Source organism: Odocoileus virginianus, chromosome 17 (assembly GCF_023699985.2).
Source record: "Odocoileus virginianus isolate 20LAN1187 ecotype Illinois chromosome 17, Ovbor_1.2, whole genome shotgun sequence".
Lineage (NCBI taxonomy): Eukaryota > Metazoa > Chordata > Mammalia > Artiodactyla > Cervidae > Odocoileus > Odocoileus virginianus.
The window spans coordinates 38,095,884-38,121,873 of NC_069690.1; the positions used below are offsets into that span (position 1 = coordinate 38,095,884).

The window sequence follows — 25,990 nt, forward strand, 5'->3', positions numbered from 1 at the left end:
ATTTTTACTTTGTTAAAATTATTTTGATTGGATTTTTAAAAAGCTGAATAAATAAAAGTATTCAAAAGTTAAAAATTTATTACACATACACATGATGCTTTTTATCAAAGAAATTTATTTGCATGTAAATAAACACATTTTTGTAATGTTTTGGGAAAAAAATCCCACAGATTTTTGTCTACTTTCAAAAAAATGAAAAACCCCAAAGTATTTACAGAACGGCCATATGCACAGAAAATCAAATTTGAGTTTTTTTTAGAAAAGACCCTCCCCAACTGCTCCTGATGTACATTTTTAAAACGCAAAATTTAAAGCTCAGTTTCTACAACTGAGCATGTTTCCCAACCTAGCTTCTGAGATGTTAGGTACTGCCTACCCCTCAAAAAAACTTAAGGGTAGAAATAAAGAGGGAGGGAGACTTATGGATAAAACGTTAAAAAAAAAAAATGAGACTGCCAAGGGATTGTGAATGAGTTTCCTATACTGGCATCTGCTTTAAGTGACTCGACTGGATACTATGACTCACTGGCTCCCTGGAAGGTTTCTTTTCAGAATTCATGATAGTGCTGCCCTGTATTTTCAGACCTAGGCCTTAAGGAAAATCCTTCCAAGAGCCACCAACCTCAAGCCTAGTTTTGGCAATTATATCCTGTTTCATTTCACGCCTCCCCCCATACTTATTTTAAAGAAGCTGATTTTTTGAATCTGGAATCTTCATGTACATCAGAGCAGGTTTTGACCAAGAACCCCTAACATGAAGCCAAAAGACAGAAGAGGAATCAGGTCAAACTAAGAATACATAAGACACCAGCAGCAGAAGATAGGTAGAAGTTGACTTCATGTCCTTGTCGTCTTTTGAAACAGAAGAATGAGTACACCTAGACAGGAGGGAGGTGTCCCAGGCTTGGTTTATTCTGCCTCTTCTCCTCCACCCTGTGGAGAAATGCAGTGCTCCCTGGTTCTCAGGCAGGGTGAAGCAGTTTAGCCCCGGCTCCCTGTTAAGCAAGTTCAGATGCTGGGTCAGTGTGTGGGGTGTGCCCATCGACAATTCAGGGGCTTATCCTTCATCCAGATCCTAACTCGGAATTCTTTGATCTGGGATGAAGACAGAAAGAGAGAAAAAGCTTCCCAGTTTACTCATTTTGGTATTTGTTCGCTCTACTTGGGGGAGCTGAGCCCCTGATATTATGCAGTACATTCCCCATACTCTCCCCACTCAAACTTAAAAACCATTTTAACTTTTTTTTTTTTCCTGCAGAAACCAATGGGATAGGATTCAAAACTAGGTGAGAAACTTGTGAGAAATCCAACCTGGTTGTATGTCTGAGAGGCTGCTACTGTATCAGCATCACAAGATAAAGCACTCTGGTATCACCTTGCCCATGTCCTCCTTAGTGTCACCCAAGACATTTGACTCTGATACGGTAACCGATAACTTTTCTTGCTCCACTTTGCAATGTTTCGTTTCCTACTTCTTATTACCTTGGGACACAAAAGTGGCAGAGTTGTTGAGAGCTGATGACCAGAAAAGGGAGAACACTAAAGGAAATCAGAGACAGTCAGGAAAGAAAGCCAAAGCTGATTTTCCAACTCTATGCTAACTCCAACCTGCAGAAAGAGCTGAATATAGAAATCTTCTTCAGCATCTGATGAAGTCACTCCATTTATGACACACACACACACATACAAATGAATCACCTGGCTTTTTTTTTTTTTTTTTTAATCCAGAAGAGTTGTGCTGGGGATCGTGCCCCATCCTGCTGATACAGATCCTGAATGGAATCATCAGGAATGGCACAGTGCAGGTGTCAAAATCAAAGTAAGGCCGCAGAATTTTGAGAGGACCCTCCAAATACTGAGAACTTGTGTTGCACTCAAATGGTCTCCTGGATTTCTATATGTATGAGAAGGGCTTCTTATTGATGTCCCCCAGAATCCAGACTCAGACCTGTTCTTCCAAAAAGGTCCAATTGTGTTGCTACATAGTAGCAAGGGTTTATCTTCATGCCCACCTAGCATTCCAGGCCCCCATTACTTCAAGTGAGCTTGAAAACTGTTTTAAGTGAACTATGGCTGCAAATTTTTTACTGTTTTATCTAAGGGAGCATACAGTGGAGTGATTAAAGTCTGGACTCCTTATCCTTGTGATGAAGGGAAACAAGGAGCCCAGTTCTCAGGAATGGCATCAGTTCTCCTACAAACAAAATGCTGGGATGTGGACTTTTGGCACATTGTAGAAATAGGAGAACTATGAATTCTGTAATGGTTTTCATGCCACTGGGTCAGGGAGGCTATCCCACTTTTAAATTTTACTGCATCTGAAAACGTTTACATCCCAAAAAGCCAGCCAAGCTTTCTTTAAAGGAAAAAGAAACTATAAATCAATACCTCCACAGAAAGATAACTCCTAATATTCCTATGATGTCTGAACCCTATGAAAAACCTCCTACAACAAAAACACCATTTTGGTTTTCTACTTGACTCCAAAGGTGGGCTCTGACTGATCTGCTTCAGCTTGATACTACATTACCAGCATAAGCCACAAGCTCCCTACCACCAAATAAGCCTCCTTCTTGCCTCCCATCATTATGAACCCTGAACCTCATAGAATTAGAAAAAACACTGTATAAAAGCAAACAGATAAAGGGTTAAAATATTACAAATAAATAGCTAAAATCATCTTCCCTCCCCAAACACTCCTCTAAGAAACAGACACCAAACATTACTTAAGTGTCCAAAATGACCCAAGTCCTTCATTTGCCCCTGCCTCAAATGGACAACTACCCAAAGGTGAACAACCTTCATGCAAATGCATCAAGGAATGTATTGCTTTTTCATTTTCTGCCCAGCCCTTCAAATACATGCACTAAAATGAGTTTAAAACATGGCCTAAAAATGGAAAAAGGGAGAAAAAATATATATGAATATTTCCCACAAAACTGTTTCCCACCCTTCCCTCTCCCTAAGCCCTTCCCACCCCCTCCCTTTCATAAGCAAATATTTTAAAACTTTTTTTTCCTGGCAAAGGAACAACTGATTTGTGGTAACCAGAATCAAACCCTAAGGTCTCTTTAGTAGGGTCTGGCTATGCCTTTCAAAATTCATCCCACTTGGTGTCAAAGCCATGCCGTTTAAGATTCTTAAACACAAAATCAGACCTGACTCACTCCTTATGGTGATTTGCCTATACACTTAGTTCTTCTCTGGCCATATTTTTGCTTTAAAAAGTAAGGTTCCTAGTTGCCAATCAGGGCCACATCCATAAGATCGTCATCTTCCTCCCCAATCATAAAGTCAGGGCTGAGCCTTGAGGGCCTGTCTGTAGATAAGATTGTGTTACTTGTCATAGACAAGGACTGGTCTGAAGAGATGGGTGATTTAGACCAACTCTCTGGCTTGATGCTATGAGATTTTTTCTTGTCTCGGTCTTTGTCCCGGTCCCTATCTTTGTCTTTTACTTTCTTCTTTTCTTTTTTGTGCTTCTTATGCTTCTCTGTGCTGTATTCTGGAAGAGGTCGGATGCCATCATCTGAGCTAGGACTGTTCTGATAAGATTTCTCTGCTATGGAGGAGCCTGACTCACTTTCACTGTCCAGATTCTGGGGGGTATATGCTGGTGACTTACTATGGCTGGGAGAGCCACGCTCATGCTTTGGAGTGGAACCACTGATGAGTGGAGAGCCATAGTTTTTGGAAGAGGCCATCTGAGGCCTGAGCCCTTCTCCACCACTTTCCCCAGGTTTCTGCAAAGTCACTTTGGCTTTAATGCTGGGGGATCCCCCATCATGCTTGCTGATGATAATTTTTGCCACACCTGTGCTCCCCACATTTTTAGACTCTGAGGTCTTCTTAGATGAATCCACTGAGCCCCCCGAGGTGGAAACCTTTGATTTGTCTTTATCACTTTTCTCACGCTTGCCCTGGAACTCTCCTCCAGACATGTTATGTTTGGAGGACACAGGATGGCTAGAATTTGTGCTCACCCCCATTTGGCCGTCCATTGGGTCTTCACCCCCAGGGCCACTGGTGACAACCCCATGCTTCAGTTTATCTATGACAGCTGTTAAAGACGGCTTCTTATTTCTGCTGGGAGATTTCCCTTTGGAACTCCCATGCTGGTTCTGAGAGGAGGACATGGAAGAGCCACTTGAGGAGAAGGAAGAGGAAGATGCTGTACAAGAGTTAGATGATGGGGGAGTTTTCTGAGACAACGAGCCTGAGGATCCTAACCCTGAAGATGACTTCATGCCGGTGCTTGAACTAGTTCCAGACATGTGAGAACCACCAGAACCTGAACTGATAGGGGACTTGGCTTTAGAGGATGGGGGAGTCCCAGGAACAGGCTTCATTGGAGAGGCAAGCTTATCAGAGCCTCCAGGTGGCCTTGAATGGGAAGGGGATATGTTTGGTTTACTTAAAGAAGGATTCATAAGTGATGATGGCTTCCCTTGAGGTTTCATCTTGGTGCTGCTGGAGCCACTGCTCAGTCCATGCTTGGTAATAGGAGAGGAGCCTGGCTTTCCCCCAGACTGGGATGAATTTTTGGATTGGCTAGATCCAGAAGACCCTTGGCTAGAATATATACTGCTACTTAACTTAGAACTTGATGAACCTTCTGATTTACTGCTTTTCATCTTGCCTGAGTTGGAAGCAGAAGATGAGGAAGAATGGCTATGGTGGCTTTTACTTCCTGAGGAAGACACAGAACCACTGCTGGTATACTGACTGTGAGAAGAGGGCTTTCCCACCATCACAGTTCCCTTAGGAATCTGAATAGTAATTTTGGGAATGGGTGGTGTGGCAACACCTGGGGGAGTCTGAGATCTTCCTGAACTGCCTGGAGATTTGGATCCACCTGTACTAGTAGGTGGGGTGAAAGGTCGGTTAGAAGAACTGTGAGATGGAGACTTTCCCTCAGTGTCTGCCTTCTTCCGCTTTGGAGGCTTATCTTTGCTTTTGCCATCATTAGAAGGGGTTCGACTGCGCTTCCCTGGTTTGCTGTCTAATCCTGTCCCTGACAGACTACTATTACTGGCACCATTGCCTTCCTTGACTCTCTTTTGAGTCTTTTCTTTCCCTAAGTCCCCAGTAGTCAATAAAGGACTCTGGCTACCACTGTGATGCTCCATAAGATCTGTAGGACCCAAAGCCTTACCAGCCACTGCTATAATACTGAAATCAACCGTGTCAGCTTGGCTATTGCCTTTAAACTTAGTCTCCCCATTATCACCTCCAAGCATTGGCACCCCCAAAGTATTTAGTGCCTGAGATGCAAATCCTTTGAAATCATCATTATCTCCACTTTGGCTGCTTTCATCAAAATACTCTTCTCCAAAACCACTTTGGCTCTGGCTGTTCAACAAATCAGGATTGAAATCTACGCCATCAGGAAAAAAATGATTGGTAGGTGAGTCACTACTGGGGCTGCCAGCAGCATCTGCAATAAGGTCAGCTGGATCAGTGTATGGATTTTCATTATTATTGGCTTGAAAGACATCGGGGTCAAAGAGGGCACTCTGAGAATGCCCAGAGCTTGAAGAATCTCGAACAGGGGTGCCAATGGGTGGACAATCGTCACTAGTGCTGGGAAGCTTAGAAGCTTCTTCTGCAATGTCTGAAAGGATATCAGTTACATCTGGGCCAATGCTGTCTGAACTGGATAGTCGGACCATCCTTTGAATACTGGGTTGGGGGTGAGGTACTGGTTGCGGGTAAGTTGTTGGGGGAGTACTACACTGGCTTGGAGCTGGAGTGATGTGTGGCGTATCCAGCGTGTCAGCTGTCATGTTGACATCAAAGATAGGGTTTTGTGAGTCAACATCCATTGAAAATAGCTCCCTCTGAAAGTCATCTTCAGTCTGGTGCTTTGGTTTGTCAGGTGGTAATCTTGATGACTTCTTCTTCTTTGTCTTGTTGCTTCCCGAGCACATTTCCATCCGGGGTGAGCCGGAAGAGGAGTTCTGCCTTTCTAAAGGGCTGCTTCCATAAAGGGTTGAGAAATCCTGGGCAGGATTATCTTTAAGAAGGTTCATGAGCATCGGGTGGTTCTTGGTGTTGCCGGCCATCGAAGAGACAGGTGGCGGCGTGTGATGAGGAGGGGTCGGACTCGAGCCAATGGTAGACCCCCCGTTCCCTGTGATTTGCAACAAACTGGTAAGAATTGGGTTCTGAGATACCTTGCTGAAGTCCTCCCCATGGCCCACCGACTCATGCCGATCTTTGATGCTCATGCTCATATTAAACAAGGTGGTAATGGGACCCCCCGGAAAGGTGTTGGTTGGTGTAGTGGTACCACTCATTGGGTTGTTGCCTGTGGTCATGCCATACCCTGGGCTGCTAGCCGGGGGCAGGTTCTTTTTCACCATGTCTTCAACTGTCTCTGCAATGAGGGACAGTGCTGGAGTGTCGGCCTGAATGGTTTCAGCTTTCCTCCGAATAGCCCTCATCGTCACAGGAATCGACATACACCTGTAAAATAAGATGGAAAAAACAAAATGAACAATGCACTAGGTGCTACTTAAAACAATTTTTCATTTGAGATAAAGGCTTTAATTTTGCCTTAAATAAAGGTTTGCAATAAACAGTTTTCCAGTAAGGCAAATAACTTGTAAGGCAGGAGCAGTTCTTTAAAATGCCAGAGCTTTGGGTATACCCATTCTAAAAAGAATCTGGAGGAAGACTTCTCTGATGGTCCAGTGGCTAAGACTTCATACTCCCAATGCAGGGTGCCTAGTTTTGATCCCTGGTAAGGAACTAGATCCCACATGCCGCAACAAAAGATCCACGTGCCACAACTAAGAGCTGGCACAGCCAAATAAATATTTTATATGAATGAATGAATAAATAAATAAATAAAAAGAATCTGGAAGGAATTCCTTGGTGGTCTAGTGGTTAGGACTCCAAGCTTTCACTGCTGAGGGCCCAAGTTCAATCCTTGGATGGGGAACTGATATCCTGCAAGCCACACAAGGCAACCAAAAAAAAAAAAAATCTGGACCAGGAGGCAATCATCAACCTCCTTTGACATGCCACCAAAAACGAACCAATCATAAGCAAAAGTCCAAATAATTAGATACCATACTGAACTAAAATAAAACTGGTAATAATGACCTCAGTAAGAAAATGCCCTCCTTTGGGGACTTCACATATGATTAATGGTGTAACAATATATACAATTTATCTTAATTGATGAACCACTAGAAAAATCTCTTGACCCATCAAATTCTATACTTTAATAGCTTAAATCACCCCAAAGCTATACTATGAAAAGTACTACCACTGGCAGGAAATCCTTTTTATTTTAAAGCAAAGCACTTTTTATGTTACAGATAAACTCATGTTTATAAACATGTTTGAAAACATTTTGCTCTAGACTATGTCAACAACCTTTCTTAAAGACCAGACAGTAATATATTGACTTTTGAAGATCATATGGTTTCTGTCCAACTACTCTGCCATCTTAGCTCAAAAGCTACCATAGACAATATGTAAAGGAACAGGCATGTGTTCATGTACAGGCATGTCTTATTATGTTTCAATAAAATTTATTTTTATTTACTAAACAGACCACTTGTACCTACTCTAAAAAATCTTGAAATTACATATTAATGCTTCCAGGAAGCTGAATGGCTAAAGTATCTTCCCACATACTGCTGTTTGACATGTTACATGTGTTTTTTACAAAAATGACACAGAAGAAAAGTGAAAAAAAGATCTACATCTTTTTTCAACCTTCTCCCTCATAAAAGAGCCCTAACACTGGGTCTGAAGTTACCTACTTTACTTCCTATTACTCTTTATGAGATTTATAAAATCAAAAACTCATATTGCTTCTAGATCCAAAAGCAGAGAAGTGTGAATTCAAAACAGTGACTAAATGCCTTCCTCCTAAATTTCTAATTCATTTATTACTGAAAACAGCATTATTTATACACCTCTTAATGGTACTCTGATGAAAAAGGGCCAGTGCTACCTTTGAACAACTTTGGCAATGAAGTCATCTGTGCAGATGAGTGCATCTGACAGCCCCTTGTAGAGTTTACAGCTCACGTGTGTTGAGTCCTGCACATCCATTACCACTGGAAAACAAAACATATAGGAGGTGTTTAGAATGGATTTGGCTTCAGTTTCTGACTTTGCAAAAAGAGATAAAAGGACCGAACTGCTATCCTGAGAAAGGTGCTAGCCACCCACATAACTCACCACACACCAGGGAGTCATTCACAGGGTGCTGAAAAGACACGCTGAAACGGGACTCTGAGAGGGGACACACTTCAAATTGGAGAAGCCCTGGAGAATCTAAAAGGCAAAGAAAAGGATCATAAAATAATCAACCAGATAAAAGACTTGAGATACGTACACAGTAATCATTAATTATTTTCTCTCCCGCATTGGAAACTAAATCCCACACATTTTTTTAAAAACATGAAACCCACTGGCACTCACAGGTGATTGAAGAAATCAGATTCCAAAGAATCCACCAGTTTGTTATAAATACTCTAAAACAAAGTAACTAAACTTCATTTTTTTTTAAATGAAGATATCTAATCCCTAAATTGATAAAGTCCTTGGCAGATATAAACATCCTGCCTTGAAAATCAATTCTGAAAATAAATGTGGCCAAGAGGAGTTTCTCATTCTATTTGATAAGCAGACATCAGAATCACTGTCATACACCCTGCCTTCTATTAGCATACAGCTGTTAGCTACACATTCCATAGTTTGGTAAACATGGATGTAGGGAATATAATCTAAAATGATATATTTATGCCAAATACACTTACATATAACTATCATCATTGGTTTCTAAGCCAAACATGCCGAAAGCCCAGAGACAAGAATTATGTACTTTCTTGGGAAAAAGTATGCATCTCTGTAGGACTAACTTCATAACTATCTCACAAAAACTCATTTTTAAATGCTCTAAAGCTATGTGGATAATCTCCTAGGATTGAGATACATGAAACAGAAGGGTCATAAGGATACTTGCACATGTTCTGTGTCATTACTTCAGCTTTCTAAAATTTCTCATTTCTGGAACAATTCTTATTCCCATAAAATATATGTCCTGATTTACCTTCTGGGCTTCTTCTTGCCTACCATTTGGCACAGTTCTATCACTGAAATGTTTACAACTAATGTAAAAAATTAACTATGATTAGTTAACTAGAGCAGCCAAAATTCATATCAAGATTTCTAAGAGCAAACTGTGTGAAAAACATCAGCATTCCAGAATCCTGGGAGAGAAAGAAAAGGGAACAGGTTTCATCTCTTTTTAAGCTATATGATTAAATTCTCCAAAGAAGGTGGAGAAAATATACTCAGGATTAAAACATGAAAAGCATTGCCTAACAACCTAAAATTTAGGTGTCAAGAACTCTCTTCCTATAAAATCTCAAATTATACCTTATCTATCTGCTGCAAGATTCAGGCCCCTAGGTACCCAATTACACCACTTCATGAAGAAAAAAAGTAAGTCCACTGCAAAGAAACTCAGTGGTTTCCATATGCCAGTATACAGATTGCTTCCATCAAAATTATCCACAGAGCTTAAACTAGATTCCCAACTCCTCCCACAGAGATTCTAATTAAGTTTATTTGGTATGGAAACCAAATATTTGTAGTTTTAGAAGCTCCACAGGTGATATGAGGAGCCACCAAATTAGAGAACTACTAGAGTAATCAGTACCATTTACTGGTAAATACAGCAAAAGAAAGGCAGTACCTTCCTTCAGAATAGTTCTTTTGACACAGCTTCCAATTAGGGTGTTATAGGCCACTTGGTGTCTGATCAGATTCAGGATAAGAGGAACCCGGCCAGGGTGCTGAAAGGTGATTTTGCTAACAAGGGTTCCCTGTAGACTTCTACCATCTGGAAGAGGAGCATCCTTGTTGAGGAAATAGCAGTGCTGTTGACCTGGAAGAGCCTGGCAAAAAGAACAAGGGAATGAATGCTATTTACTCAGCCACTGTACTCCAACCACAAACTATCCTGAAAAAAAAAAAAACAAACACCGTGCTCCTCAAAAATCAGCAATTTCTTGCTGGACAATAAAGCTCCACAGTGAATTACTGGTCAGCTGACGTTAAACACCAATTACTCACTTGGCTGAAAAGACCCCTTTTTTGAATATGTTCTGCCAGTGGTTTACTAACCTAGCTAACATAAAAATTACCTCAGAAATCTGTATAAAAGGGGTCCCTGAACAGTAAGTGCAAAATTTTTATTTTTAATAACACCCTATACAGTTATAATGGAGCCAGAATTGAGGAACTGTTAGACTACTGTCAAACATTCAAATGAATTCAAGTTCAGATGTGGTTTAAAAACCATCCTTAATTCACTCATTCCAGTACTTTCTTCTCTGTAAGTACTCTGTAGATCAGAAGTTCACAGCACTTGAAAGGATTAAACAGCAAGAATTCTTAATACCTACTTATAAGCTTATAAAGTTTAGAATACCATTAAGAGACTTTCATTTGAAATTTAACAATTCAACGTACATTGTTTCCTGACTTGGAAGTTATGCTCTTTTTCAGTGCATTTCAAAGATATCTGTAATTTCCTGCCTGACAGAAAATAGGACATGATCCGGTAAGCCAAAAGAATGTCTTCTGATCTCAGTATCCTATAAAAGGAAGATTCTGATCTTGGGTCCAAGCATAATCTACAACAATCCATAAGGCCTTACTTACAGCATAAAATCGCATGTTGTGATTCAAAGGTAAGGGGTCAGGATCCTTTGACAGTTCAAATTGAGTGATCAGTTCATAGAGGGGTACATAAGTTGGCTGAGTTTCAAACAATGGAATTCCTGGAACAGCAAAGATCAATATAATCACGGTAAGATGAAAATGCTGACAGCTCAGTTTTCCCTTCATTTACCCATTTATTCAAAAAGTACTTACTAATAAGCACTGACTAGTTCAAAACACCATGATATCTATACCTATCACTAGTTTTTTGAGGTCAAGACTGAAAGAGGGCTGAGATAATGTGAATTTGAAGTTTGCTTTCACTTTTATAACAATTATTAGCTTCTGATGCTTCTTAAAACTCACCTGTGCAGTTCTGAATTTTCTGAACAAATGCTCTAGATACTGGAAGTGGCTGGGGAAATTTCAAGAAGAAACAAGCAGGAAGATCAACACTGTTGGCACTGGTAACTGAGGAGAAGGAGGGAGTCCTTCAAAAAAAAAAAAAAGTGGAGGATTGGGATTCTGAATTGATGTAAAAATGAAAAATCTCAACACTCAGACACGTTTGTATCATATAAACACATACAAAGGCTATCAAACTTCACTCTTTGAACTTCCTTCCCCCAATTCCAAAATATCCTATTTGTTAACCCTAAAGTATCTTATTGAACATCTATCCTGAAATTATTCTCTAGTTATTAATATTACTCCAATATAGCTCCAGATCAACATAAAGTCCCATAAGAAAATCCCATAGGGCAATCACTAAACCACTAAGCCAGTGGAAGTAGCACAGTTCTCTTCTTTCTCTCTCACGATAAAACTGTGTTCTATGAGCAGACTTCAAAGAGGAGCATGCAAATACTGAAAAGAGAAATCAAATGGATAAAACAAAAAAGCCCACCTCTAGAAAGTCAAGTGTGGGAAGAGCCAAGTCAAAGTAATACTTGTTTCTTACTGGACTTAAAGTTGGAAAAAAAAGGACTTTGCTACCCTAGAATTATATTTCGCTTACCATTTGTTGTCAACTGGATGTGATCCCATAATTAATGGTGCAATTGGGAGTTTATACATAGCAGATGTTCCTTCAATTGTCACTGATGCATTCATGCCCAAAGATCGAGGAACTGGGAAAAAGAAAAAAAAATGGTATTCTCCAGAATAACACAAATTATAAGGATCTTAACATTAAAAAAAAAAAAAGCTAGCTTCTGTGTAATTTGTCAGCCCTAATTATCAGATTCTATACCTACATACTTTGCCAACAAAGGTCCGTCTAGTCAAGGCTATGGTTTTTCCAGTGGTCATGTATGGATGTGAGAGTTGGACTGTGAAGAAAGCTGAGTGCTGAAAAATTGATGTTTTTGAACTGTGGTGTTAGAGAAGACTCTTGAGAATCCCTTGGACTGCAAGGAGATGCAACCAGTCCATCCTAAAGGAGATCAGTCCTGGGTGTTCACTGGAAGGACTGATGCTGAAGCTGAAACTCCAATACTTTGGCCACTTCATGCGAAGAGTTGATTCAGTGGAAAGACCCTGATGCTGGGAGGGATTGGGGGCAGAAGAAGGGGACGACAGAGGATGAGATGGCTAGATGGCATCACCGACTCGATGGACATGAGTTTGAGTAAGCTCTGGGAGTTGCTGATGGCCAGGGAGGCCTGATGTGCTGCGATTCATGGGGTCGCAAAGAGTCGGACACGACTGAGCAACTGAACTGAAACCTATATAACTTAGAAATGCTAGAAGTACCTTTCTAACAAACCAATAATTCTGTTAGTAAATAATACAAAATATAGGAAACAATGCAGTCTAAGAAATTTTAAAGACCGATTACCAATATTATTTTCTCCAACTTCAGAATGCATTTAAATAGAATTATGACCACAGACAGTCAATGATTGAAGTTAGAAGGGGAGCAAAATGAGGTATTAGGCCATTTTTCATTAGGTTTTAGACTATTAAAGTGCAAATACAGGAATTCCCTGGCAGTCCGTGATTAGAACCCTGTGCCTTCACTCCCAAGGGCATGGGGTTCCATCTCTGGTCAAAGAACTAAGATCCAGCAAGCCATGTGGTGCACCCAAAAAAAGTGCAAATACAAAGTAAGATCCATTATTTTAGTTCTTTAGTAAGTTGGTTAACTTCTTTACCTTTAAAGTGATGATTAAAGCGAATTATTTCAAGTCAGATCGTTTACATTTTCTCATTCACTCACTTACTCATTCAAAAGGACCAACTATGCTTTTATTATTACGTATGTATATCCTATGAACGAGGAGCCTGGCAGGCTACAGTCCATGGGGTCACAAAAGAGTCGAGCATGACTAAGCAACGAGACGACAACAAATGCATATGTACAATATTTATATATGCATGAATGTGTGTGTATGTATCAGAAGCAAACTCTGGCAGAAATGGAAAACTTTGGTAGAGATGGCAAATTTACTTGGGAGTAGCAAACCAGAAAGCACAGGCAGGCCTGGGCATTCAAATTTTTTAAAATATTTTTTAAACACTGAGCAAAACCTTTAGTTACTTTATAGTGAAAGTCTTACCATTAGTCTCATGCAAAATGATAGGGGATGTTGTCTTATCATCCAGCAGGTCAGAAGGAGAGGCATAATACTTCAAGTTCATTAAATGACCTATGAAAAATAACACTTATCACTACTTTATCAGGTAACTTACAACAAAGAAAAATATTCCCTTCCTATAAAACTATATACAAGAAAATAGTTTACAGTATGAGAACTCATGATCGAAAGCAGCTTGTGAAATATGACAGAAGCCTAAGTATTATTTCTAGCAGCAACAATTTACTTCACAATTAAAAAACAAGAAAACTAGGGGAGGGCAAGTATTCACACCTTAGAAACCATTAAAAAACACACAAATGAAAAAAAAAAAACACACAAATGAGAGAGGGGTAAATTTGGAGTCTGGGATTGGCAGATATAAACTATTACATAACAGTGTCCTACTGTAGAGCACAGGGAACTATGTTCAGTATCTTGTAATAAACTATTATGAAAAAGAATAGGAAAAGGAATAAAAGTATGTATAACTGAATCAGTTTACCATATACCAGAAACTAACACAACATTGAAAATCAACTACATTTCAATTAAACAAAAAGAAAACCATCACAAATGACTAGTGAATTTCACCTTCTGCTTATAAAACCAAGATGAAATTTTTAAGTAGTAATATTTCAACTAAAAATTAGGTTTTTTTCTAAACAAGCAAAATAGCATCACATACCCCCGCTTCTTGGAGTGAGATAGCCAACACTTCCATGAAGAATCTTATCCAAGGGACCAGCATTGGTTGCTTTCCTGCAAGACAAATGATCTATGTTTATTTACATTTAAGCCCTGAAGATATTAGTATACAATGTGATAATGAGTTCAGCTCTTACACATCTTTTAATTCTATCCTAATAACTCTATCTTGGGCACTTAACAGTCATATTTCACCCACAAGGTGAAGGGATTATTTCTAAGAATACACCAGTGTGTAATATGGTGAACAAAAATTACAACTACACTATTATTTCAGAAGGGAGGCCAGGTTTCACAAGTCTTCTCATAAAACCTATGGAATACCAACCAACAACTTAGAGATACTGATATTCAGAAAATGGAATGCAATCATTTGGGAAGTGAAAGGATATGGACAAGATGTACAGTACAGGTAAAATACAGATGCATAGTAACATACATCTATAATACATATTTTTTAATAACAGAAACCTAGTAACCCATAGACAAAAAATCTTTAAGAACAAGGTCAAAGAGAACTGACACTTTAGCCAGTCTTACCAATACATAACTGCCATTTTAGATAGATCCTGTTCTAAGGATTGGAGAGCCAAGTACATTTTAGTCTTCAGTTTGCTAGAAAGTAAACAGAACAAGAATTAGTTAACAAATATACACAAATATTGAAAGCCTAGAGAGCAAGTCTACCTTGGAGGCAACTTAGATATCTATTTAAAAAAATAAAACATTAAAAAAAAATCATTAGTGATCTACCAAAGCTAATTTTTATCTCAACTTAAAAGACCAAGCAAGTAAGCACAATCCCAGGTATGTTAAAAATAAAAATGACAACCAGTTCCATGACAATTTCTTTTGACCTAGAAATTAATATGTTGAAGATACCTCAAGGCTTATAATCTACCTTCTAGCACTATCATCAATAATGCAGATACTGTTTATTTAAAATACCTTTAAAAGACATTAAGTTAGAAACTGAGTTATAGACTGTCGGTATGAACAGAAATCACAAATGAGCTAGGGCAGAAGACTTGGCAAATTTCTTAGTATAAAATAATTTATAGATTTATACTAATTTTTCAAACAACAGCAAAAAATACTTACTTGTCCCCTGGAAGGTTATAAAGATTAACAAGACCCTTAAGGTGCTTAGAAAATTCATCAAAATTTTTTTCCCTGTAAGATGTTCAGGGAAGAGGAGAGAGGGAAGAGAATAAAACATACAATTACTACTCAATCTTATCAGCAAAGTCCCCAAACTCAAGCCTATATAAAACTAATCTTAATAATTTGCTTTAATTCCCCTCCCCCCCGCATTTTCTAGAATCAATCAAAAGTTGCAAAAGAAAATACAATGTTTTCCTTTCTCTGCCCCATTTTTCGGGAGAAGGTGCTAATAAACAGTATAAAAGATAGTCAAAAAGACCTGTTAACTCATATACTAATTTGTTCTTAAGTAATGAGACTTAGTTTAAATAAATCACATCTCCTCTTAATTTGTAACTGAGATGACTGGATGTCATCTTTTAGATCTTTTAGAGAGAAAAAGGAAATAAATAAATTAAGATAGGACACTTTCATGTATACATGAGCAGAGAAAGGAAATTAACAGTGGGAGAGAGGTGGGAGACCTAAGCAAAGGCAGAATAGGTAGTGTGGAGGCAAACGATGTATTTTAAAATGTTCCTATGCCAAGATTTACCCCAGGAAAGAGAACCTACCACCAGGAATCCTGGCATCCTAAAACCTAACATTCAGAGATGGATTCTTAGTCAAATAAGCTTTTATGGGCAGGAATCCAACACAACTCAACAATTCTAAGTCTCTATATCCTTTTTCAAACTTAAAAAAAAATGTCTGTTGAAAACTGTACTGCTCTGACATGTCAGATACTTGATCAGGCATTTATTGAACATGGCCCAAAGTGCCATGAAGACACTAAAAAGAAACAAGAGCAACAGCAAAATATATTCCTTACCTTAAAATCATCATCTATACAGAGTGATTAAAAATGCCTGGTAAAGACTAATATTCTTTCTAAGGTTCCCACTTCCAAACATGCTTACAAATTAACTTTAGAACACCATCAGTTCATAAACTGGTACAGTCTCCTATTCTACATTAGAACCAAAAATATTGGTTTCCTGATTCTGACTATTCTGATAATACATCTTTGCTAGACTTATTGAGTAAATTAAATCATAAAAGGTTTTTTTTTTATGTTGCATTGCAATTTTTCAAAGTTCATTCAAATCTGGTGTATTTGGCTGTAAGGACATTAAAGTGATCACTGGAAGGCTGAGTGTAAAACTTATTTCTCAATGTTAAACCCTTAAGACTCCTCTGTGTACTATCTGATAACTTCACTATATTTAAAACATAAAATTGATTTAATAACTTTCTCACATTCCCAGAGAGTTAATTCTGGGTTTAAATTTAAGCATGGAAATCTCCACTCAATTAAAGGAGAAAAGATAAGCCAATGACAAAAAACATCAATTACTAAAGAGACTGTCTTCAAGCCTAGCACTTTACTATGATTTGGGACCCATAAACCTTAAATATAAGACAATTTTTCTCAAAGTGAAAAAAAGTTCTTTCCATAGTACAGACTCAATTTTCTCAAGCTTTCTCTAATTCAATAATTAGGTTCTATTTATTTTTATTCCACAGAGAATTCCTAAGGTTAACTCAGTATTTCTCAACCAGGAATGATTTTGTCCTCCAGAGTACGTCTGACAATATCTGGAGATATTTTTGATTATCACAGATCAGGAGGTTATCATAGATCCTAACTAGCTGGGAGAAACCGGGGATGGTGTTTAACATCCAAGAATGAACTGGGCAACCCCCTAGAGCAAAGAATCTCCCAACCCAAAATGGCAATACTGTCAAGGCTGGGAAACCCTAGGATAGATGGAATCGAGTATTAAAAAAAAAAGCTAAGTCAATTCTGAAAGTGAGCAAGTGCAGACTCTGAAAAACCCAAGAAAATAAAGTTATTCCTTAGAAAAGTAACTTCTGACCATTCTCAAAATGTTAACTATAAAGAACAGCACTGTCTGCCAAAAAAAGGGAATGTAAATGTCAGCTGCTCACCTTAGCTGCTGTACAAGCTCTGGACAGCTCTGAAATTAAAGAAATTATGTTAAAACTCTAAACTACTTTAAGATGCTTGAAGACATCAAAAGTTTTTTTCTTTTTTATTAATAACACATGCTTTATAACAAAAACATTAAAACTATAGAAGGTCCTTCTATTAAGATATCAATACTTGGTAAACCATGGGGTTGGGTCACGAAATTAAAAATCAAATATATGAAATAGTTTATAAAGGAGTCAACTTTCAGTTGCTTGTTTAAAACATTAGGACCTCTCTTTAAAGCCATCCTTGGAATTCATATCCAACTGTCTAATTATACACCTTTTTACATTCCTCTCTATTACAGGGTTTTTCAGAGACATTAGCTATATACAAGATTATCTGTCCTTCTTGATTATAAGTTCTTTGAGGATAGGAATTTAAATTATTTGTATCCCCAGCACCTATTGTTCAACTGCGGCTCATGTTTGTTGATATGAATTGGAAAAGGTTCCTCTGGTGTTTCTTCTTGTCAAAGCCTTTGGATGATGTCAGAGATGGACCCAGATTATTCTAAATTCCACTCTACAGCTACTGATGTTGTAGCCCATCACATCATCTCTACAGTGGCTCGTGAAAAAACCTAAACCCAAGCTATTTCAAACCCCAACAATTTCTTTAAAAATTAATGTCCCTAAGTAAACCCCACAGATTCCAGTGAAATATCAACACATACCACAGGATTCTCCCCATGGTGAGCCACTTTTACATCACAAAGCTGTCCTGCAGGATCTAACTGCACTTCCACATAGAACATATCTGACGTGATGTAACATTCAGTGCCACTGGCACTGAGATGAGAGCCCAGTCTAGCAGGAACAAATCAAAACAGAAATTAATAGAAGACACATAAATAAAGCCACCCAAAGTCAACACTAAGTTTAATATTTCTGCCTACAGATATACTACTTACCCATTCTGTCTTGCTATAGACTCCAAACGATCAGTCATTGCTGGTAAAGATGTTACTACAAAAGGGTGAAAAAAAGGAAATCACAAAGCATGCTCCAAATAACTTAAATAGTATTCTTCAAAACCAGAAACATCCTGAGGAGTATATCTGTCCTTCCAAAGCCATAAACACATTCAATAGTCCAAATACTTGTAATCTGCACAAAGCTCATCTATAGTTCAAATGCTTATAATTTGCACAAAGCTCATTGATAAGGCTTAGCTGCAGCCTAAGCAATAAGGGTCAAAAAAAAAAAAAAAAAAGATCTATTTTAAAAAAATTGAAACTTTCTCCTTTCTATTACTCATTTGGACAAGTTATCTTTAAAGAAGACATACTTAGGGACTTGCTGGTCATCTAGTGGTTAGGACTCCACACATCCACTGAAGTGGGTATGGATTCAATCCTGGCTTATTTGTGATAATCAGTGTAAAACCTGTTTGTTTTTAACTTTCATTTTCCTTCAAAAATAGACAGAAGTAGTAATTATAAGCTTGAATAATCAAGCTCATGACTTAAATTTCATGTTTGCTTTCCTGAAAACATTTTTTTCTTTCCTCTTTTCATGTTCTTATGAAAACATTCTTAATAAATACTTAAAACAAAAAGTCCATCTTCTTATTGAGTTAATTAGGAGAGAATATGTGAAGGAAAAAAATTATCCCCTCCTATATGCTATCTTGGTTACCCTTCATCAATTATTTTTTGAGTTTCTACCAGCCTTCAAAATAGAATAAAAAATAAATGTTTCAAAAGTTCAGGTCAAAGTTTATCTCAACTTCATAATGAAATCAAGAGTGATACCCACCTATCTCAATTCACATTTCTAGTATAAGTATAAAAGTCTTTCCTAAACTGGAGGGTTTTTAAGAAGTTAGCATATTTCAACAATGTTTACAAACCTTTGAGAGCTTTCTGCAATGTCTCCAAACAGCTGACCAAATGTTGGTGCCCTCCAGAACTCATTACAACCCTCTTCTCCTGTATTAAAATAGGAAAACATTTGAGGTAAAAATTAACCGAGCCAATAGTTTTTGGTAAACACATATATTATTCTAGAAATAATATTTCAGCATAGTCTACAGATTATGAAGTAGTCTATATACTCTATATTTCTTATATATTCTAGTTAACCTATTAATTTTTAATTGTTATTTTGTCCATCTATCCAAAAGAGGAAAGGTTAATCTACTGAATACATGGATACACCATATCCATATCCATGAAAGGAGAAAAAGGTATTTCCACATCTAGGACTTCCCTGGTGGTCCAGTGGTTAAGACTTTATGCTTCCAAAGCAGGGGATGTGGGTTCAATCCCTGGTTGTGGGACTAAGATCCCAGATGACACAGCGCAATCAAAAAAAAAAAAAAAAAAACAGTCTACAACAAAGGTATTTCCAGATCTAAAATAATTTTCAGGGAAAAAATAGAATCAAAATGGGGAGGCAGGAGGGGGGATCAGGATGGGGAACACATGTAAATCCATGGCTGATTCATGTCAATGTATGGCAAAAACCACTACAATATTGTAAAGTAATTAGCCTCCAACTAATAAAAATAAATGAAAAAAAAAAAAGAAGAATCAAAATGTAATAAATGAAATCAGTCTCCTGCAGAAGTGACTACATCCTAAGACTCAGGATGGGGTGGCTCAAATTTGACAATTCCCAAACCTAATAAGGTGATATGCATGTAATCTAAGAAATACAACCAAACCTTAGTCAAACTACTGGGCCAGCTAAAAAGTTCATTTGGATTTTTCCATAAGATGTTAAGGAAAAACCGGAATGAAATTTTTGGCCCACCCAATAGACTCACTCTAGGAAACAAGATACATAGTCCAAAAATCCAAATAGCAGGAATTTAGCATAATTTTTCTAAACCTATCCAAGGAAGCAGTTTCTCTCTGTACAACATTCTAGTCCCCAGAAGTATGAGCAGTTTTATGATACAAGGATAGGTTTTGAGGCTTTTCCACGCCCTAAATCCATCTCTCTTGTCTCTAATTCCATGCTCCCAAACATCTGCTTAATTAATAATCTGGATTCATTTATACCTTAAATAGACAAGGACTGTGTCCATTGCTCTAGACAATGGATACCAGTATTTTGGTAGCTGGAAAAACAAACCCCCGTTAATAAACTGGCATTCTGACTTTCATGTTAATCTACTGAGATTTTGTTAGTATGTCAGTTTTAAAAGGGCTTCCCCAGTGGATCAGCAGTAAAGAATCTGCCAGCAGTGCAGGAGCTGCAGGACACATGGGTTCAATCCCTGGGTTTAGAAGATCCCCTGGAGGGGGGGCATGGCAACCCACTCCAGTATTCTTGCCTGGAGAATCCCATGGACAGAGAAGCTTGGCACACTATAGTCCATAGTAAAGAATTGGACATGACTGAAGAGACTTAGCATGCACACACACAGTTGTTGAAAATTCTTAAAAATCTTTTATATACCAATAAAAGTAGGTTTCTGAATCTGCAAAAGTGACAAGTAGACAATGAAAGCTATGGTGACCAAACCAAGAACTAGTAACCCAAGAGAGGGTCTTAGTAGCCACCTGGAGTCCTCTAGCTCATGCTGTTTCTCTAATGACAGTATCATTTATAGGTGGTATCTCAAACTAGAATATGGCTGCCTTCTAGTATAAAAACGACAACCTCTGAGTACCCAGACTGGAAAAATTTTCATTAAGACTTAAAAAAAAAACCTACAAATCTTTTTTTTTCTTTCCAAATCTTTTTTATGTATACAATCCTGAGCCAGAAGATATCTGTAGAACTTAGTTACAGAAATCTCTAAGCAACATGACATTTTGGTGTCCATTATCTCATTTGATCTTTACAGCAAAACTGTGTGAAAAAGCAAACTAGTGTTGCTCATCTTACTCAAATTGGTGTCTCTACCTTCTAGATGAGGAAATTGAGAGTGGGAAAAAACAAATAATTTGTCCAAGGTTACAGGGGTAGTAGTGGAGTCAAGATTAAAATAAAGGTTTTTTTTGGGGAATACATGTAAATCCATGGCTAATTCATTTCAATGTATGACAAAAACCACTGCAATGATGTAAAGTAAGTAGCCTCCAACTAATAAAAATAAATGGAAAAAAAAAAAACACATTGTAAAGGAATTTTCCTCCAATTAAAAAATAAATTAAAAAAAAATAAAGTTTTTTTTGACAGCAAATTCAGTTCTCTTACTAGTGCTGTGCTATACACTCACCCCACTCCCTGTATTCCACTTAACTAAGGGCTCCTCATACTGGTGAATGCCTCAGGAAAGAGAAAGTACTGTAGACAAAGTCACAGAGTAAACAAGTGATGTTAATTAAAAATGATTGTAAACCCTACTACCAGTATAGATACAATGAAAGTATTAACACATCAGAATCAAGGAGCTTGATAGGAAGTAAAAAGTAAATGTTTCTATATCAGGCTATCACGTGTATCTTTTTTTTTTTTGGCAGCGCTGTGGGACTTGTGGGATCTTAGTCCCTCAACCAGGGGCTAAACCCAGGTTTACAGTAATGAAAGCTGGGAATCCTAAACACTAGGCCACTAGGAAACTTATTATGTTTTATAAGTGTGTTTCTTACAACTTTTGCCTAAAATATCCCAGCCTACTATAACTCATAATTAACACAATTCTATTAACATACCTTGTTCTTAGGTAGACTCTTAAAAGTTGAAAGCCATCATGTACGTATGATGTTACAAGAAATAAAACTGAAGACACACCATTATAACTAGCTAGAAAAAGTCTACACAGGTAACTTAGCTTATCAAATAATTTTCTAAGCACAACACTTTATCTACTTCACCATAATCCTCACCATGACTTGACGCACAAGCTTAATGGTTTCACTCCAAGGTCTATTTTGGTTAAATTTTGCATGGAGCCGTTCCAAGAGAGAACTCATCTTACTCAGCTTTTCCGACTCTAAGATATAAATCAGAAAACATCATTAGCAACTCTTCTTTCAAGACCTTCCACAGTTTTTCTTGCAAACAAAACTCCCAAACTTCATCCTGGAACGAACTCAGTTAAAATCTTTTCCAATATAATTTACTTCAAAATACACAAAGAATTCATTTCTAATAACAAGTAGACAGAAATTATGGGTCTAATCTAACAAACACTATAGAAGGGGGCTGCTTTCTCTTCAGACTTAATGAGAAGCAAAAAAAGAACCATCTCCAGTCCTGAGGATCAAGACAAAATAATTTCATGATATGCATGAAAGCCCTTGCATGACATATGCAGAGCATACATTTGAACATGGCCTTACTATGGTTGGGCTTCCCTGGTGGCTCAGAGGTTAAAGCCTCTGCCTGCAATGCAGGAGACCCGGGTTCGATCCCTGGGTCGGGAAGATCCTGTGGAGAAGGAAGTGGCAACCCACTCCAGTATTCTTGCCTGGAGAATCCCATGGACAGAGGAGCCTGGTAGGCTACATACAGTCCACGGGGTCGCAAAGAGTCAGACAAGACTGAGCGATTTCACTTTCTTTACTACGGTTGGTTTTCAATGTGAAAACACAGACTTTCTTAATTTTTTCACATAATTTTAAGAGATCAATTTGTAAGTATTATCAAGAAAACAAGCTTCATTTGCCATTCAGATATTTCCTGTTCAAATTCAAACTATATGAACAAGGAAGATGTCAAGTGACTAAAGGATGAGTTTCAGGCAAAGGTAAGAGAAAGATAGAAAAGAATGGATCCCAGATAGTGTTTGAAGGAACCTCCTACAACCTCCAACACCCCTGTAATTCTTTTAACTGCTTAACATGCGCAAGGACTGTGCTGGAGGCCAGCAGGGCAAAAATACAATATGCCTGAGATGACATCTGTGAGGGGGTGTGGATAAGTTAATGTGAAAATAACCATCACACAAAGCAAAATGAGATATGCTCTTAAAAACAGACACACATTACTATCAAAATTCAAAGGAGGAAAAGTGTGTAATTAGTTTAGGGATGTTACAGAAAAGATGTCTTGAAAGATGAATAGAATGTCAGCAATCAAAGTTGTAGTGACATCTTCAAATTGAGATTCAACTCCTCCCTCCAATGCCTTCATCTTCTGGAAAACTGTTTTTGGGACTGTTTCATCCAGTTTATAATTCTGGAGAAATGTTTGGCAATTCCCAAATTTAAGACATTCACTCAGGCACTATTTTATATCTCGGAGATACAGCAGTGAGCAAACTAGACAAAATTCCTGTCTTAGTAAGATTCCACTTACACTTGTCATTCCTCTGCACCCTTTTTTCTTCTTCTCCTTCAAACACACCTCCCTTCTCTCCCTTGAGAAGGCCGATGACAAATATCTTTACAAAAATGCTTCAATGAAACTTTTTTTAAGCAACTATTATGTGCCGGGAGAAGGAAACGCCAACCCACTCCAGTGTTCTTGCCTGGAGAATTCCATAGGCGAAGGAGCCTGGTGGGCTGCAGTCCGTGGGGTCACAGAGTCAGACACGACTGAGTGACTAACAGAACAACACAACATAATGTGCCCAGGACTATATAATGATGAGTAAGGCAAGATCCTGCTCTACAAAGCTCAGAGTACATTGGAGAAGACAAGAAAATGATCGTGTATCAATAGAACTATGTCCAAAGTGCTAAGGAAGCATTTAAGCTGAAATGTGGAACTTTAGAGAATATAAAGTTACACAGAAAACTGTTTTTCAGCAGTTCTTAGTTCATATATTGAAAATCTGAAATTAAAAGCATTTTAAAAATATACAGTACCACAAGATATGAACACTGTGACATTTTTGAAAACTACTGGCTTTTAATACCATAAGGACCTAATCATTTCCTTCACGCCAAAACATCTTACAGTACTTTGATATACTATACAGCGTTGTATTACTGCTTTATGTCATCATTCAGATTTCTCTTTTGGAAGGAGCAAGTTTTACATTCACTTGCCCGGTCTCCCATCTCTTTAGGCTAAAAAATGCCCCGAGGCCCAAATGTTGCCCCTTGCCACATAGAGAACCTTCACAGAAGTTGGGAGCCCCCATCTCCCCAAAGTCGAAGCTCTCCATCACCAAGGAAGGCAGTCAGAATCTGAAACTCAGACACATCCCGCCTCCTAGATCCTGAGCCCTCGGGAGAGTGGCCCCCGCGGAGGCATTGGCTCCCCCAGCTGTGTCCCGCCCCCTGCTTTCCCCCTCAGTCACTCACCCTCGGTTTCCCCCTGAGCCTTCATCCTGACGGCGGGGAGGGCCTAAGTCCTACACAAGAGGATATGCCCTTCCCCACCAGTAATGGAGGAACCAAGTTGGTTCGGGCTCCCGGGACGCAGGGCACCTGCAGTCCCACTCTTCCAGGGAAGACTCAGTCTGAAGTCCCCGGCGGCAAGAAGAGAAGGGTGCTCGCGGCCGCCGCCATCTTCCCCAACGGAACTTCCAAAAGATCGCGAGATTAACCGTGATCCTGCGAGAGAGAGAGAGCGAGAGAGCGAGAGAGAGAGAGCGAGAGAGCGAGAGAGAGAGGAAAGGGGCTGGGCACCAAATATCGCGAATAATTTATACGTTGCTTCTCGCGAGATTATCCCCACCCTGCCTGCTCTCTGGTTTGCCTCCGACTTCCCGGAGCTAGGTGTGGAGCTTGTGTAGTGGTAGTGTTCAACACCTCTGCGGAAGTTGGTACTTTCGGTTTGGCTTTTAAGCAGTTTGCAAAGTAAAACCCCAGCTGTCTTTACTGAAATACTAGCTTTTGGAAGAATGTTGTTGTTAGGAATATTTTATTAAAATATTCCCTTTATTGAGATACTAGACGGTGGGTCTTTGTAACACGACGTCCCAAGGTAGCCCAGTACACTTAATTTCCATTACCTAATTTCCTTTTTAATTTCAGAAATATTTCTCTTGAGCAATTTCAATATTTCTGAGGACGTGGAAGATTTTGAGTTAAGAAAAACTTGTTTGCAGCAGTCATCAGTTCGGTGAGTCGCTCTGTCGTGTCCGACTCTTAAGACCCCATGAACTGCAGCAGGCCAGGCTTCTCTGTCCGTCACCAACTCCCAGAACTTGCTCAAACTCATGTCCATCAAGTCAGTGATGCCATCCAACCATCTCATCCTCTGTCCTCCCCTTCTCCTGCCCTCAATCCTTCCTAACATCAGGATCCTTTTCATTGAGTGGACTCTTCGCGTCAATCAGGTGGCCAAAATATTGGCGCTTCAGCATCAGCCCTTCCAATGAATATTCAGCAGCCATCAGATACTGCTAATTATATTTAGGATCCCAAAGGTGTTCACAATGGATTGTAATTTTTTTTTTGTAGTCCGTAAAAGCAAGCAGGTTAGCTCACACTCTACACTACAAATCACAAAGAATGTGTGGTCCTGTCTGTTGTATCAGTAAATTTTCACGAAGAGAAATCTAGAGTAATGCCAATAAGTTAGAAGTTCCTGCCCATTGGAACAAGAGCCAGGCTAAAATACAATTCTACTAGCACTGGGTGGAAGTTCTTAAAATAGTTAAGGTTACTCTTTTTTTTCTTTCTTTTTTTTTTCAAATACATCCTTGAGAATAACTGCTGAAAAGTCGGATTTTACCTAATTTGCTGTAAGGATATTTAGCAGTGGATTTCCACTGGCTTTTTAGTCTCAGACTTTTCCCCATATTTCAAAAATGATATGCAAACATCCTCCAAAACAATTCCTGCTGGTAACTACAGTTGAGATGAACAGACATAAGAACAAATCTCTATTTGTGACATGCTTATTTCGACAAAGATATGTATAACCATACTCTTTGAAAGTAGAATTTAATTTTACTTCTTGTCTATTCCTCTTACCCTCATTCCTTTCAGTCACTACACAGAGAGTTTCTTGAGGCAGTAATTGCCCCTCATTTCGAAATCCCCACTACCTAGCATTGTACCTGGGCTTAG

At 38.6% G+C, this 25,990-nt stretch overlaps 1 protein-coding gene across 2 annotated transcripts; it reads right to left on the reverse strand.

Moving 5' to 3' along the window:
- Positions 1 to 1,450: 1,450 nt before the first annotated feature.
- MED1 (mediator complex subunit 1) lies at positions 1,451 to 24,523 on the reverse strand. 2 transcript variants are annotated; one of them, XM_070479393.1, is made up of 17 exons: positions 24,275 to 24,523; positions 21,908 to 22,014; positions 18,976 to 19,054; positions 18,035 to 18,089; positions 17,798 to 17,930; positions 17,079 to 17,107; positions 15,084 to 15,155; positions 14,523 to 14,597; positions 13,963 to 14,036; positions 13,257 to 13,346; positions 11,714 to 11,825; positions 11,062 to 11,186; positions 10,696 to 10,814; positions 9,725 to 9,926; positions 8,203 to 8,298; positions 7,973 to 8,078; positions 1,451 to 6,468 (listed from the first exon to the last, which is right to left on the reverse strand). In XM_070479393.1, exons 1-17 carry the CDS (start codon positions 24,297 to 24,299, stop codon positions 3,237 to 3,239), a joined length of 4,731 nt encoding a protein of 1,576 aa, XP_070335494.1. In that variant the 5' UTR covers positions 24,300 to 24,523; the 3' UTR covers positions 1,451 to 3,236. The 2 variants fall into 2 exon arrangements, with proteins under 2 accessions (XP_070335494.1, XP_070335495.1); XM_070479394.1 differs by lacking the exons at positions 17,798 to 17,930; positions 21,908 to 22,014; positions 24,275 to 24,523 and having other exon boundaries at positions 18,976 to 19,003.
- Between the last annotated feature and the right edge of the window lie 1,467 nt (positions 24,524 to 25,990).

Coding starts and splice junctions, on each gene's coding strand:
- MED1 (XM_070479393.1), bottom strand. CDS start 24,299: ATGAAGGCTCAGGGGGAAACCGAGG. Junction 22,015..24,274: donor GGCTCAGGGGGAAACCGAGG/GTGAGTGACTGA, acceptor TTTATATCTTAG/AGTCGGAAAAGCTGAGTAAG. Junction 19,055..21,907: donor AGCTTGTGCGTCAAGTCATG/GTGAGGATTATG, acceptor ATTTTAATACAG/GAGAAGAGGGTTGTAATGAG.